Source organism: Engraulis encrasicolus, chromosome 11 (genome assembly GCF_034702125.1).
Source record: "Engraulis encrasicolus isolate BLACKSEA-1 chromosome 11, IST_EnEncr_1.0, whole genome shotgun sequence".
Taxonomy (NCBI): domain Eukaryota; kingdom Metazoa; phylum Chordata; class Actinopteri; order Clupeiformes; family Engraulidae; genus Engraulis; species Engraulis encrasicolus.
The window spans coordinates 14,378,701-14,393,597 of NC_085867.1; the positions used below are offsets into that span (position 1 = coordinate 14,378,701).

Genomic DNA, 14,897 nt, shown 5'->3' on the forward strand with positions numbered 1-14,897 from the left:
CTCTGGGAGATCTACTGGGTAGCGAGGTGCATGCGTGTGAGTCGATGTGTGTATGTGCATGCATGTGTGTCTGTGTGTGTGTGCCTATGTATGTACAGTATACAGGTACTTGCATGTCTGTGTATGAACGGTACTGTATGCACTGAATGTGTGTGTGTGTGTGTGTGTGTGTGTGTGTGTGTGTGTGTGTGTGTGTGTGTGTGTGTGTGTGTGCTGTGTGTGTGTGTGTGTGTGTGTGTGTGTGTGTGTGTGTGTGTGTCTGTGTGTGTGTGTGTGTGTGTGTATAGCATACTTGTGTGTGTGTGTGTGTGTGTATGTACGGTACTGTATGTACTGAATGTGTGTGTGTGTGTGTGTGTGTGTGTGTGTGTGTGTGTGTGTGTGTGTGTGTGTGTGTGTGTGTGTGTGTGTGTGTGTGTAGGTACTGTATGTGTGTGTGTGTGTGTGTGTGTGTGTGTGTGTGTGTGTGTGTGTGTGTGTGTGTGTGTGTGTGTGTGTGTGTGTGTGTGTGTGTGTGTGTGTGTGTGTGTGTATGTACGGTACTGTATGTACTGAATGTGTGTGTGTGTGTGTGTGTGTGTGTGTGTGTGTGTGTGTGTGTGTGTGTGTGTGTGTGTGTGTGTGTGTGTGTGCGTGCGTGTGTGTGTGTGGTTGTGTGTGTGCTAGCATAGGGCGAGGGCGGCGCGCGGGCTAGTGCTAACTGCTGGCTAAGGCCACTTACAGAAGATGACAGGGGCAGCAGTGGAGTGGCTGGAGTTGCTGTCTAAAGACCTGGTGCCTGCTAGAACCCGAGACACAGACAGACACAGACACACACACGCGCACACACACACACAGACGCACATACACATATACACACACAGAAAAACACACACACACAGACCCACACAGACACACAGACACACACACACACAAACACACAGACATACACAAAGGCACACACACATACGCTCACATGCACACACACACAGACAGACACAGACACAGACACACACACACAGACAGACACAGACACAGACACACACACACAAAGACAGAGAGAAAGCAACATATATAAAACTTGGACAGAGTTCAGAATTTCAGTAGACTTGGAGGAGAAGAGAAGATGTGAGAGGGAGATTGTACTAAGGAGCTGATGTTGTGCTGTGGGTAGTCATACAATCATGCAGGTACAAGAACAGGAGCCTCTCTTTCTCTCTCTCTCTCTCTCTCTCTCTGTCTCTTTCTCTCTCTCTCTCTCTCTGTCTCTCTCGCTCTCACTCACACACACACACGGTCTTTCTCACTCTCTCTCTCACACACACACAATAAATAATAATAAGAGCAAACACCCCAAATGGATATACTTTCCCCACTTTTCTTTTTTTTTTAAATTTCATTGCATCATATCCTCCATCTCTCCACATGCACGCAGAGCCAAAAAGGTATGAATATTTCTTCTCTGTTCTACTCTCTCTCTCTCTCTCTCTCTCTCTCTCTCTCTCTCTCTCTCTCTCTCTCTCTCTCTCTCTCTCTCTCTCTCTCTCTCTCTCTCTCTCTCTCTCTCTGCTGAGTTTCACTGAGCGTATATAAATAGCTGCAAGGTGCCCTTGCCTTGTTCCTCCTCCTGAGCATCCCCTGCCAGTGTTCAACCCAGTGAGTTCTCTCAGCCAGGAGCCTCCGGCTTCACACACGCACGCAGGCACGCAGGCACACACGCACGCAGGCACGCAGGCACGCACACAGGCACTCACACACGCACGCACGCACGCAGGCACGCACGCAGGCACGCACGCACGCAGGCACGCACGCAGGCACGCACGCACGCACGCACGCATACAGGCGCGCACGCAGACACACGCACACACACGCAGGCACGCACCCTACAGGCTTGCACGCAGGCTCGCACGCAGGCACGCACACACACACACACACACGCGCGTGCACACACACACACACACACACACACACACACACACACACACACACACACACACACACACACACACACACACACACACACACACACACACACACACACAGTACAGTAGGTGAGGAGCTCAGTGGCTATCAAGAGGAGGTCACTGTGACGTGCACGCACACACACACACACACACACACACACACACACACACACACACACACACACACACACACACACACACACAAGCGCACACACACACACACACTGCTCGCGCACCTAAGCAGAAGCTCACACACATCAGCACTTACATCATCAAAATGCATGAACCGCGACACCTGAATGTGTTACCCGGAGTGACTTCACCCATTCACACACACCCACTATAAAAACTCACACATGCATGCACGCACGCACACAGACACACACAATCACACACACACACACACACACACACACACACACACACACACACACACACACACACACACACACACACACACACACACACACACACACACACACACACACACACACACACACACACACACACACACCTTGCCTGACCCCTGGTAGAATGGCTGAATGACTTCACAGTGTTTTCAGTGATTTTGCTCCAACAGTTTGTGTGTGTGTGTGCGTGTGTGTGTGCGTGTGTGTGTGCGTGTGTGCGTGTGTGTGTGTGTGTGCGTGTGCCAGGGACCTCCTGTACTCATTTGCATCCTGGCTGGTTTATTATCCCCCCTCTTAAATCAATCATGGCCGCCGCAACTTCATCTGCATTCAGCGCCATGACAACCAGACATCCCCAGGGTAGACATATACTGCTCTCTTGGAATTAGCTTGACTTTGCCTTTTAGGAACAAATTAGGTCTTATATTATGTTGTGTGTTTCTTTTCATTTCTCCTAAGGGGAATTAATAGGTGTAGCAATTCAAAAACTCAGTAGGATCTTTACTTTGCCTCATCATTTTTAATTAAAGTGCTATGAAACAGAGTTCAATGATGCCTGATAGAAATCTAATCAAAATTTTAGTGAGAATATTCAAATGATGTTACAGAGTTCTTTTTCTCTAAGGAATGATTCAGAAGAAGCATATCAATGAGATCTAACTATTCCTGAAAGACAAAAAATACTATTATCCTTTCACAAAGTGTTTGTGAGTTGCTAGAATTGCTGTACTGAAGTAAATATCGCAAAGAATCACAATAATACATGTATTACAATGCATCGTGATAGTATCACATCGTGGCATGTGTATCGTGATGCGCATCGAATCGTGAAACCCCTTGCCAGTACCCACCTCTAGTGGGCAGTATTATATATATACTGTATATTATATATATAAACCATATCCTGCATTTCTGGATAGCAACTGTGAGGCTCTTCACCTGTTCTGTTCTGTTCTGCTCCATTCTATCCTATCCTATCTTGGGAACAGGTGTGCCTTAAACATATGCAGTGTATCCAAATTTAGCTCCCAGCCGGCTGTCTCAGTGCATTCATTGTCTAAAGAGGCATGTATCTTATTAGGCATAAAGCCAAGGCATCAGCTACAAATGCTGTTTTAGATGACCTAGCTAGGCAGCAGCATGGAACACAGCTGGTGAGAGAGTGAGTGGCAGTTGAATTCATAATTCAACAGCAGATTTGACACTTAAGGAAGCATAAATGACACTTCTTCTATGGTGCCTTCAAAACTGGGCAAAGTAACTAAGAAGGGAAAGTTTGTGGGTATCTATTCCTACCATATCTAGGTTATTTCAGGCATGCCTCAGTGCTTTCTAGCGGCTGAATGCTTTCCTTTTCTCAGTGTTGAATACATTTACAGTGCTTTTGGAGAATTCTGTAGCCTCATTGCGCAGATGGGCCCGTCGAGGGGGGGCATTCATTCATTGCTGAAAAGACTCTATATACTAATGTACTGTAACTACATTATAACACCATTGCTATGACATTACTCAGAGCCTTAAGTAACATACTTGGGGGTTATAACATAGGCTCTGCACAAAGGGTACATAATACCATGAATTAGTACCCAGAGTGAATAGACAGTGCGCAACACCTCAAGTTACTTCTGTGTAAAAGTCTATGAAATGAGAGAGAATTGGTTCCGTTGTCTCACAGTCTATGATTGCCCTGTACTGTGTGTATACTATGGTATGCTTTCTGTGCTGTACTGTGCTGGAGAAGGTATGTTCTCTAAAGTGTACCGTAATTGAAAGTGCCATTTTGGGTCCCCGTGGGGGGTCCTGATCACGTGCGGCCTCCGGTACTGTATTGTAGCGCGCTGTGCTGGAAATAGCCGAGCCTCAGGATCACTGGGCTTCACATCACACAATGGCTCCCCAGGCAGCCTCCTCACACTCTTCTGGATTAACCCCTTCAACACCACACGTGCCATCACAACTTAACAGCCTGAACTGAATTACGAGCGAAGATGAACTTCTTGAGGAATTGGCAAGGTCCACAGAATATAATGTGGAATCATAGAATGGTAGCACAAAGGCCGCTCTGAAAAAAAAATCTATTGTACGTAACATACCAACATGAGCCCAATCCTCAAAAAGGAGGGAGTCCAAGGCACTCCTCTTATCCAAAAGTTATTTTTTTAAAACCTTTATTAAACCAAGGCATGAGCCCAGTCCTATTTGTCTCTAGAGTATTGTATTCAGCTACCCTGGAAATCTAGACGCCCCTAGAGGCCGCACATTGAATTTGCTTTCAACTGTAGGGGTTTAGCTCGCTGGGCTAGTATTTAGCTTTTAGTGTGGTATTGTTTATTGTATATGACTGTATGTTGAGTGTATACGTATGTAACTGAGGTCATCCTGCGCTAGTTTCGAACCCGTGACCTACCATTCAATGCTCCAGTTGCAGCATGGGAGGCACATCCATTGGAGCTGATTGTACATAGGGCCTAGCCTGGTGAACCAGCGCCACCCGCTGGACGGCAAAAGGTTTTGTCTACGGGTGGGTCTGGCCTCGCATAATGATTCAATGAAGCCAGAATGCCATGAATCTGGCAAACCAATTACAACGCAAAGATGTGTTTTGAATCAAAGCGGGCAGGGTTTTGAGGGAAGGTTGTTCTCATCAACAATCTTCGGATGTATTATGCATCGAGGCCAGACTAAATTAGACATCCACATTTAGTCTGGTTTATCAGGCTACATAGGGCCCACAATTGGCTGCTACGCCCCTGCTGGGGACTACAGGAGCACTGACTGTGCTGAGTAAGGGCTGTGTGTGTATGTGTCACTAACCTTTTACGTCCTCATCTTCAACAGTGGTGTTGCTGCTGTCTGACGACTCCTGTTGAGAAGAGAGCTGGATTACAGACAGAACACAATGTGTTTTCAAGTACCCACACACAAGCATGCATTAATACTGCACTGCACATATGGACACGGCAATATGTGAACACACACCAAATAGTAATCCCCATTGACAAACCATACGGATCTGTGCATGCACCACACACGCACGCACACACGCACGCACACACAGACACAAAACAGGTTCACATGTATGTCTCCATTTACGCTATTGGGAGAAGAACATGGATATTGACATCAACAGCATACATGGCAAATATCACAACAAGTCATGCATTTGTTTTCACAACAACATTTGATAGAAATGCTAATTTAACAGCAGTTGAGAACCTGCAGGCTTGACATTTGAGTTTTGCAGAGATTCATCCAGAAAGAAGATTATCTAACTATTGTGACCAAAGCTTTATAACAAAGAAGGAAGTATTTATTGTAATTTTGTTCACATCCATTGGGTGGCAGTATTAAGCCATATGTTACAATGACCTCATCTTCAGCATGGCTTTCCTCTCCTGGCACCATACAGTACTACAGTAGTCTCTGGCATGTGCAAAGTGCAGACACTCAGAAGTTAACCATTTATTGGCCAAGATGGACATGCGTACACATACACATACACACACACACACACACACACACACACACACACACACACACACACACACACACACACACACACACACACACACACACACACACACACACACACACACACACACACACACACATTCGCAAACACAAATGCGTGCACACGCAGGCGCGCACACACACATACACACACACACACACACACACACACACACACACACATACACACACACACAATCAAGACTAAGGTGATCTTTAAGTCTCTCAAGTGGCATCTGAATCTGGGCCGTGCCAGGGCCAGTACTGGCCCAGTTGAGAGAGGGGAGAAAGATTAACAATAGAGGAAAATTAGGGCTGGACCTCTATAAACTAGCTCTTTGCTAAACCACACAAACGTGCACGCACCCTCGCACGCACGCATGCACACACACTTGAATAATCCACAGTACATTACACTGCAGCTAAACTACAAAAGCGAAAAATTACTTTCAGTTGCAAAATATTCGGGGAAAATAAGCGCCCTTTCAGTCTGTTTTTTAAGCTACCTCAGTCATCAGCAGCTTCCAAGCTAAGGAGGACGCCTTCACAACCATAAGCCATAAGCTGTATAGGCTATTCACATTCTGCACACCCGTATGAAAAGCTGTGACCATGCAGTCATCTCCTTCTGCAGATTATTCGCAGTGATTTACGTAGATCCCCCTGCTTCAGCTGCAGGGCCTCTGCTAATGCCGCTACTTTCATCTCAAAGCTAGGACTGTTGAAGTGCAGCACATTACAATTATATTGCATAATATATAGTGTGATGAAGCGGTCTGCACACTGTGTATTAACTCCAAAAATACTTTATTTCATTTAAACATATGGCAACGTTTCGATCCAACAGAGGGATCTTCCTCAGGCACCTGAGGAAGATCCCTCTGTTGGATCGAAACGTTGCCATATGTTTAAATGAATAAAGTATTTTTGGAGTTAATACACAGTGTGCAGACCGCTTCATCACACTACCTACTACCTTTTGTCTGGCACCTGGACAACTACCTGTGGATGTGCGCACCCTACCTCCAAACACTATTGCATAATATATATACATCACCAGACGGAGACGCAACACACCTTCTCTTCAGCACATTGTTACATGTAGTAGTAGAGTTACTTTACCCAAAGGGACATGAAGGATTTCTCTACTATTACTACTACTATAATATTTATGGAGAAGCAACGCAACCTCTTCAACACGCTTTTTACATGTACACACACAACACACTTTTACATGTAGACACACCACACCACACGTCACCAAACACACACCAACAAGCACAGAGGTGGAGAGCGAAAAGAGAGAGGCGCATGCTCCCTCTATTTCCCTCTCGCTCTCTCTTTCCCCCGTTTCCTGGGGACCAGAGCCTTACCTAGTGACAGAGGAGGATAGGAGATAGAGGGAGGGAGGGGTAGCAGTTGGGGCAGGAAGGCAAGAACAAAGGATGAAGGAGGAGGGGAGTGGAGTGGAGTGGAGGAGAAGTATCGGAGGTGAATGGAAGGTGTGTGTGTGCGTGCGTGTGTGTGTGTGTGTATGTGTGTGTGTGTGTGTGTGTGTGTGTGTGTGTGTGGGTGTGTGTGTGTGTGTGTGTGTGTGTGTGTGTGTGTGTGTGTGTGTGTGTGTGGGTGTGGGTGTGTGTGTGTGTGTGTGTGTGTTGGGGTGGGGGGTGGGGTGGGGGGGGCAAGGACACGAGAGAGGGGAGGGTGTACCTTGGTCCCATCGACTGGGTTATGGATAACAGTGGTCTGAGGCTCCTGGAGGACAAGAGAGATAGAGGAAGAGGGAGGAAGGGAAGGAGAGGGAGAGAGAGAGAGAGAGAGAGAGAGAGGGGAACCAGAAAGAGTATGAAAAAGAAGATAAGAGTAGAGATAGGGAGTGAAAGAGAGAGGCAGAGAGCGAAAGAGAGAGACAGAGAGTGAGATGGGAAGAGGGAAAAAAGATCAAAGACGAGTCGGGGAGTAAAGAGAAAGGGCAAGGAAGTGACGGAGCGAGAGGGGGCAAAAAGAGGGAGAGCAAGAGAGAGGGACAAGGAGCAAAACATGGGGTGAAGTGAGGTATGAGAGAAAACAAAAACGTAATTGTTGGTGTTAGCAGAACGCAATATAGGAACAGAGGAAAGGACAGACAGAACAGGAGGTATAGAGGGACAGAGGAAGAGAGCGAGAGAGAATATGTGTGTCAGTATGTTTTATGTGAAAGAGGAGAGAGAGAGAGAAAGAGAGAGAGAGAGAGAGAGAGAGAGAGAGAGAGAGAGAGAGAGAGAGAGAGAGAGAGAGAGAACTGACAGGAGGACGTTGTTATTTGGATGTAAGGTTGTCTGGAAGAGGATCCACTGAAAAAAGAGCCCTTTAAAGACTCCCGCTGCTGAGCTAATGGTCTGGAGAAAACACACACACACACACACACACACAGACACAGACACTGTCTCTCTCTCTCTCTCTCTCTCTCTCTCTCTCTCTCTCTCTCTCTCTCTCTCTCTCTCTCTCTCTCTCTCTCTCTCTCTCTCTCTCTCTCTCACACACACACACACACACCCACACACACACACACACACACACACACACACACACACACACACACACCCTCAGGCGACGGCTGCCGTACTGTAGCTTTGAAGTGAATTGTGCTCAGGAGACTGGGGCGGAGTAGGTCTAGAGAGTCTATGTGATATAAGAGCTGCTCTAGCTTGCTTCTACCAACTCTGCCTTTGGTGCTGTGCTGCAGACCACAGACGGCTCTCAGGTATATATACGCCTCATATCTTTTTTATTTTATTCTTTATTACATTTCAGTTATTTACTTTATACTTGCTGTGGTTTCCCCCTGGGCGTTATTATAGTTCAGGCGGCCAACTCACCAACACATTTCCTCCTCTTTTATTTACTAAGCTGTCAAACCGTACTGCAGCAACTGCAGTACATACGGATTAGACAGAAATGGGGTATTTAACCCCTTAGTTGAAAAAGGTAGGTCTGCACACTGCCGATAAGCTCCAAAAATAAACTTTATTATTTAAAAAGCAACGTTTCGATCACACTGGATCTTCATCAGGCTTGAGGGTAACAGGAAGAAGCAGTGACTTTTATTTAACCCCTTAGCCAACACAGAAAACACTTTCGTGACCAGGGGCACGGAATTTTGACAAAATCCGAGAAACTAACACAGATTTCGTGTCCTAAAGATCCGTGTCCATTCCACGAAATTCTGAGAGATCAGGCTGCCTTAGCGCAGAGCCTATGTTATAACCTTACTGTCACCAAATTTGTAATGGCTGTGTCTTATTCTATTAATTACGGCTCTTGGTACTGTCATAGCAATGTTTTTATGATGTAGTTGAGTAGTTTCAGCAAATAGTGAATATGCCCGCCGGTGACCCCATCTGCAGAAAGAGGCTATGCACAGATACTACATAACCCAAAAGATCCTAGTACATGTCTAATGAATATTGTCAATCTCAGCTTTCAGACTATTTCTAATCAGGGGGTCCTCTTCACCAGACAGGCGCTACAGCAGGGGGAGTCGTCGGCAACATGGCATCATAGAAGTGATTAAGATAACATGCCGACTTGAATCGTCTACTGCGTTTCTGCACTACCGCTTTGCATGTTGACTTGTGCTCCACAATGCCCCGTGACAGGTTAGCTTTAGGGATGGTTTTTGTCTGGGCACAATTTCACTACAATGTCAACATTTCCCTTGCTTTTTTATTTACATTTTCACGTTTAGTAACAGAAATGCCATAGCCACAGAAATTCGCAGACACGGCGAACCTCATCACGTGACGAAAGTGCTTTCCCACGCCATTGAGGACCACAATTTAACTTACAAAGGCGTCGCACCTCAAAGCGGAATACACTGGCGTGAGATACATACAGTATGCCTTTATATGATGCCAGTCTGGGGACTCACATAAACACAGATCGGTGGGGTACCTCTTCCATGTGACAGTATGTGAATATGGCCAGAGAAAGAGAGAGAGAGGGAGGGATGAGAGAGAGAGAGAGAGAGAGAGAGAGAGAGAGAGAGAGAGAGAGAGAGAGAGAGAGAGAGAGAGAGAGAGGGATGAAGAGTTATCCTGACTCTCGCCAGATGAATGGGTTCCGCCTTGTTCCACAAACAAAACAAAACAAAAATCTGGAACTACGCTTTATGCGCTATATACGCTATATGTCTGTGACGGGTTGATTTTATTTTTTAGAAAATCCTTACATAAGATTGGGGAAACCACTTGCCTGACATTTTGGATGAGGTGCAACTTTAACTAACCACAGATTCGAAAATACAGTTGAAAATACAGAATTAATGTCGATGAGTGAGTCAAATCGAGCAGTCATTGTTGTCTGAAAGAACTGTCAGGTTTCACTTATTTTTTCTTTCTCCGCTCTACGTTTAAACATTGACTATTAGGGATGGCACAAACCGCACCGAAAACCGAAACCGTACAATTCAAACACATACCGAACCGAACCGTGCAATCCATCGCAAACCGCAATTCATGTACTGCCCAGAAAAATATGTAAAACAGAGATTCTAGAGTATCTTATCCAGTCTCTCTGATTAAAACATTAGCGTATAAGACCAAATCAGAGGATGACACAATTAAAATCACACCATTTTTGCATTATAAGCCTATACAAACCATATGTAGGATATTTAGTGATAAGTCCGATTCTATTAGCCAGTGCACCATTTATCATGAACTAAAAAAAAAGAACTGTAGAGAACCGAAAACCGCGACCTTGACACCGCGATATGAACCGAACCGTGAATTTTGTGAACCATACCACCCCTATCGACTATGTCACATCTCTAAGAATCCTGCAATCCTGGGGTACATTTCTCGAAACTATAGTTGCTAACTACATTAGCTACTTTGTTGTTTGCGGTGCAATTTCCCATTGCCAACTACCGAAGTCGATAGCTTGATAATAACTACGTTTTCGAGAAACACAATCCTGATTGGCTCGGCTACATGGTGGTCCTCCAAATCTTCCTGTAAGCTCACGAAGTCGAGCGGAAATACACAAGAGTCTGGCGAGAGTCAGGACAATGGAGAGTGTGTGTGTGTGTGTGTGTGTCTGTGCGCACGCGTGTGTGTTTGTGTGTGTGCGTGCGTGTCTGCGTGTGGATGTGCGTGTGTGTGTGTGTGTGTGAGAGAGAGAGAGAGAGAGAGAGAGAGAGAGAGCAAGAGAGAGAGAGAGAGAGAGAGAGAGAGAGAGAATAAGCCCAAGGCTACATGTGTCATTTTCATGGGTTAGTCAGATGAGTTATGTCATGTGTGCGCTGTGTGTGTGCTCGCTTTGTGTGTGTGTGTGTGCACGCGTGCGAGCATGCGTGCATGTGTGTGTGCGTGTGTAATGCATGATGCTTATGGGGGGGTCAACGATTCCCCATCATTCGTCTGATGAGCCTTCCGCAGTTGCTATTGGTCAGGGAAACATATAAGAGGACCAGAGAGGACCAGCGTAACATAACACACACACATACTGACAAACACACACACACACACACAGACACACACACACACACACACATACACACACATATACTACACACACATAAAAGTGTGTGTGTTAGTTCAGGACATAACACATACAGAAAGAAAGAAAGTGAACTACAGACCACACACGCAGATGCACACACACACACACACACACACACACACACACACACACACACACACACACACACACACACACACACACACACACACACACACACACACACACACACACACACACACACACACACACACACGGTTAGTTCAGGACAGGGCTGAACTGACACCACAGAGGAGGAAGTGGCACCTAGTCTACTCATGTGTTGCACAATTAGATAAACACACAAACATACACACACTTGCAAGTTATGCAAGATACGGTACACACACTTGCAAGTTACACCATATACACACACTATCAGAAATATCGATAGATTGATAGATAAATGAGCTTGCATCAACAGCAACCCGCAGAACTAGCACATAAACACATACACAGACAGACTTTGAGTGTACAGTCATATACTGTAGTTGCTCTGAAATACAAATGAGTTAAAAGACAAACACACACACACCACAAGGCAACGTTTGTGAGTGGACCTCACAAAATCACCCCTTCATGCTGACATATAGCCAGTGTCATCACATAGAAAACTAAATGGGGTGAACACTCACGCACGCATGCTCACACACACTGTACCTTTCTCTGTCACATAACAACATTCACATGCTCACTTTCTCTCTCTTGCTCTCTCTCTCTCTCTCTCTCTCTCTCTCTCTCACACACACACACACACACACACACACACACACACACACACACACACACACACACACACACACACACACACACACACACACACACACACACACACACTCACACTCACACACAATGTCTCTGGTTTTAGGAGATGTCAGACACACATACAGATGCACATTCTTCTCAACAGGGGGTGAGATACAGAGCAGTGATGCACTTGGACAGGTCGGGGTGTGGCGTTGAGCAACAGGAACAAATAAAACAGAATTGAACAGACAGAATGGAGAAGGACAGACAAACACAAACTAAGACAAACAGAAAAATACACAGATAGAGAAAAAAGGAAGAAAGACAAAGGAAAAGGAAAGGAAAAGAGAAAGAGAAGAGGAAGAGAGACAGAAAGAGACACAGTGTCGTAGAGGGACAGAGGAGGCAGGGAGAGAGAGAGAGAGACAGAGAGAGAGAGAGAGAGAGAGAGCGACAGTACAGCAAGAGAAAAGTAAGTAAATACCAGAGTGGGTGAGGGGACGTTTCCTTTGGGGCTGGTGACAATGCTGTTTTTCAGGCTGTTTGATTGGGGCTGTGCGGAAAACACAAGAGTGTGTTAACAACACAACACACCACACCACACCACACCAGGCTACAGAGAAGCCAGATACTGACACGACGCATGTATGGACGTACACAAACAAACAGACACACACACACACACAAAAACACACATGTGATCTTGCATACATGTACACACATATACACTCAATACACACAGAGAACACAAACGACCGGGCACGGACACACGCACGCACGCACATACCCCCACACGATCGCAGTCAAGCATCCACACCCACACCCACACCCACACCCACACCCACACCCACACTCACTTCACAAGTCCCTGCCGGACTTATCGGACGCAGAATGCAGTTTTTGTTGGTGACAAAGTGCCTGACAAGAACCAAAACTAATACTGGATAAAACATCTCATGGAACCAGAGCCACTCCTCAGCCATATACTACAGTATATACACCAACTTGTGCACGACACACGGGAACTTACAGTAACACTCTGTATTTGATGATCATCACACACAACGACAACAGTCCCTAAAATCATACATACCAATGAGGATGCACCAACAAACATGAATCTGAGGTATGTGTACCAACAAACACAGAAACGTCTTAAACTCAAACATTTTACACACACACACACATGCACACGCACACAGGTACGCACGCACACACACAGACGGTCACACACAAACACGCACGCGCTTTGCTTCACATGTCGCGTCTACACTTGTCCCTACCTACCTAGAGTACACTTCCTTACCTGCAGCACCTCAAACGTATGCTCAATGAAACTGAAACCTGATCAGAGACTCATAAAGGGCTTTTCAAAGCGGAATAAGAGGAGGAAACAGAAAGAACGAGGCTGGAAGAAGGCATGAGATGGATAGACTCAACGTTAGGAAGGTTTAAAGTCTAAAGAGGAAAAAAGAAGTGAAGAAGCAAGAAGAGCGAAGGTCTGGTTTTTGGAGGACCTGGTGAAGAACAGGTGAGAAGAACACAAGAGGAGCCCGGAGGACATTCTCACCATGTACTGAACCGTGGAGCTGGACTTCCTTTTCTGTGGGATGGAGATGGGAACACGGAGATGGCAACATGGAGAGGGAAAAGGTCAGAGGTTAAAGTTCAAACACATGACAAGCACGATGATGATGATGATGATGATGATGATGATGGTGATGATGATGATGGTGATTATGATGATGATGATGATGATGATGATGATGATGGTGTTGATGATGATGATAGCATCAGCTGAATACCCTTGGGTGTTTCTATGACGAGATCCATTTAACATTTTCAGTATGTACAGTGCCCTCCATAATTATTGGCACCCCTGGTTGAGATGTGTTTTTTAGCTTCCAATTATTATTATTTTTTTCTAAATAATATGGGACCTTAATGGAAAAAAAGAGAAAAATCCAACCTTCAATGCAAGTGCATTTATTCAGTGGGGAAAAAATCCCACATAAAGAAATAATTATTTGACATCAAATAATGTGTGTCACAATTATTAGCACCCCTGGTGTTAATATTTTGTACAACCCCCTTTTGCCAACAAAACAGCACCTAATCCTCTCCTATAATGTTTCACAAGATGGGAAAAGACAGAAAGAGGGATCTTCAGCCATTCCTCTTTGCAGAATCTCTCTAAATCATCCAGAGACCTGGGTCCTCTCCTCTGTACTCTCCTCTTCAGCTCACCCCACAAGTTCTCAATGGGGTTGAGGTCTGGGGACTGAGATGGCCATGGGAGGAGCTTGATTTTGTGTCTGGTGAACCATTTCTGTGTAGATTTGGCCATATGTTTAGGGTCATTGTCTTGCTGAAAGACCCAGTGACGACCCATCTTCAGCTTTCGGGCAGAGGGCAACAGATTTTGATTTAAAATGTCCTGGTATTTCAAAGCATTCATGATGCCATGCACCCTAACAAGGTTCCCAGGGCCTTTGGAAGCGAAACAGCCCCACAGCATCACTGACCCACCCCCATACTTCCCAGTGGGTATGAGGTGCTTTTCAGCATGCGCATCTTTCGTGGCACGCCAGACCCACTTAGAGTGTTTGTTGCCAAAAAGCTCAATCTTGGTCTCATCTGACCAAAGCACACGGTCCCAGTTGAAGCCCCAATACCGCTTGCCGAACTCCAGACGTTTGCGTTTATGATTGTGAGTGAGGAAAGGTTTTCTCCGTGCATGCCTCCC

At 45.7% G+C, this 14,897-nt stretch overlaps 1 protein-coding gene across 27 annotated transcripts in view; it reads right to left on the reverse strand.

Moving 5' to 3' along the window:
* The window catches only part of LOC134457921 (calcium/calmodulin-dependent protein kinase type II subunit beta), a 122,603-nt gene that overhangs the window by 12,091 nt on the left and 95,615 nt on the right, over window positions 1-14,897 (reverse strand). For 7 of the 27 annotated variants that reach the window (XM_063209964.1, XM_063209962.1, XM_063209954.1 and 4 more), the window contains 3 exons: window positions 12,636-12,704; window positions 7,574-7,618; window positions 5,168-5,216 (listed from right to left, as the gene is read on the reverse strand). In XM_063209964.1, coding sequence (XP_063066034.1) covers window positions 5,168-5,216; window positions 7,574-7,618; window positions 12,636-12,704 — 163 coding nt within the window. Of the gene's footprint in view, window positions 1-721; window positions 782-5,167; window positions 5,217-7,573; window positions 7,619-12,635; window positions 12,705-13,721; window positions 13,755-14,897 lie in introns of all 27 variants that reach the window. The other 20 variants (XM_063209970.1, XM_063209951.1, XM_063209959.1 and 17 more) reach the window with 10 other exon arrangements.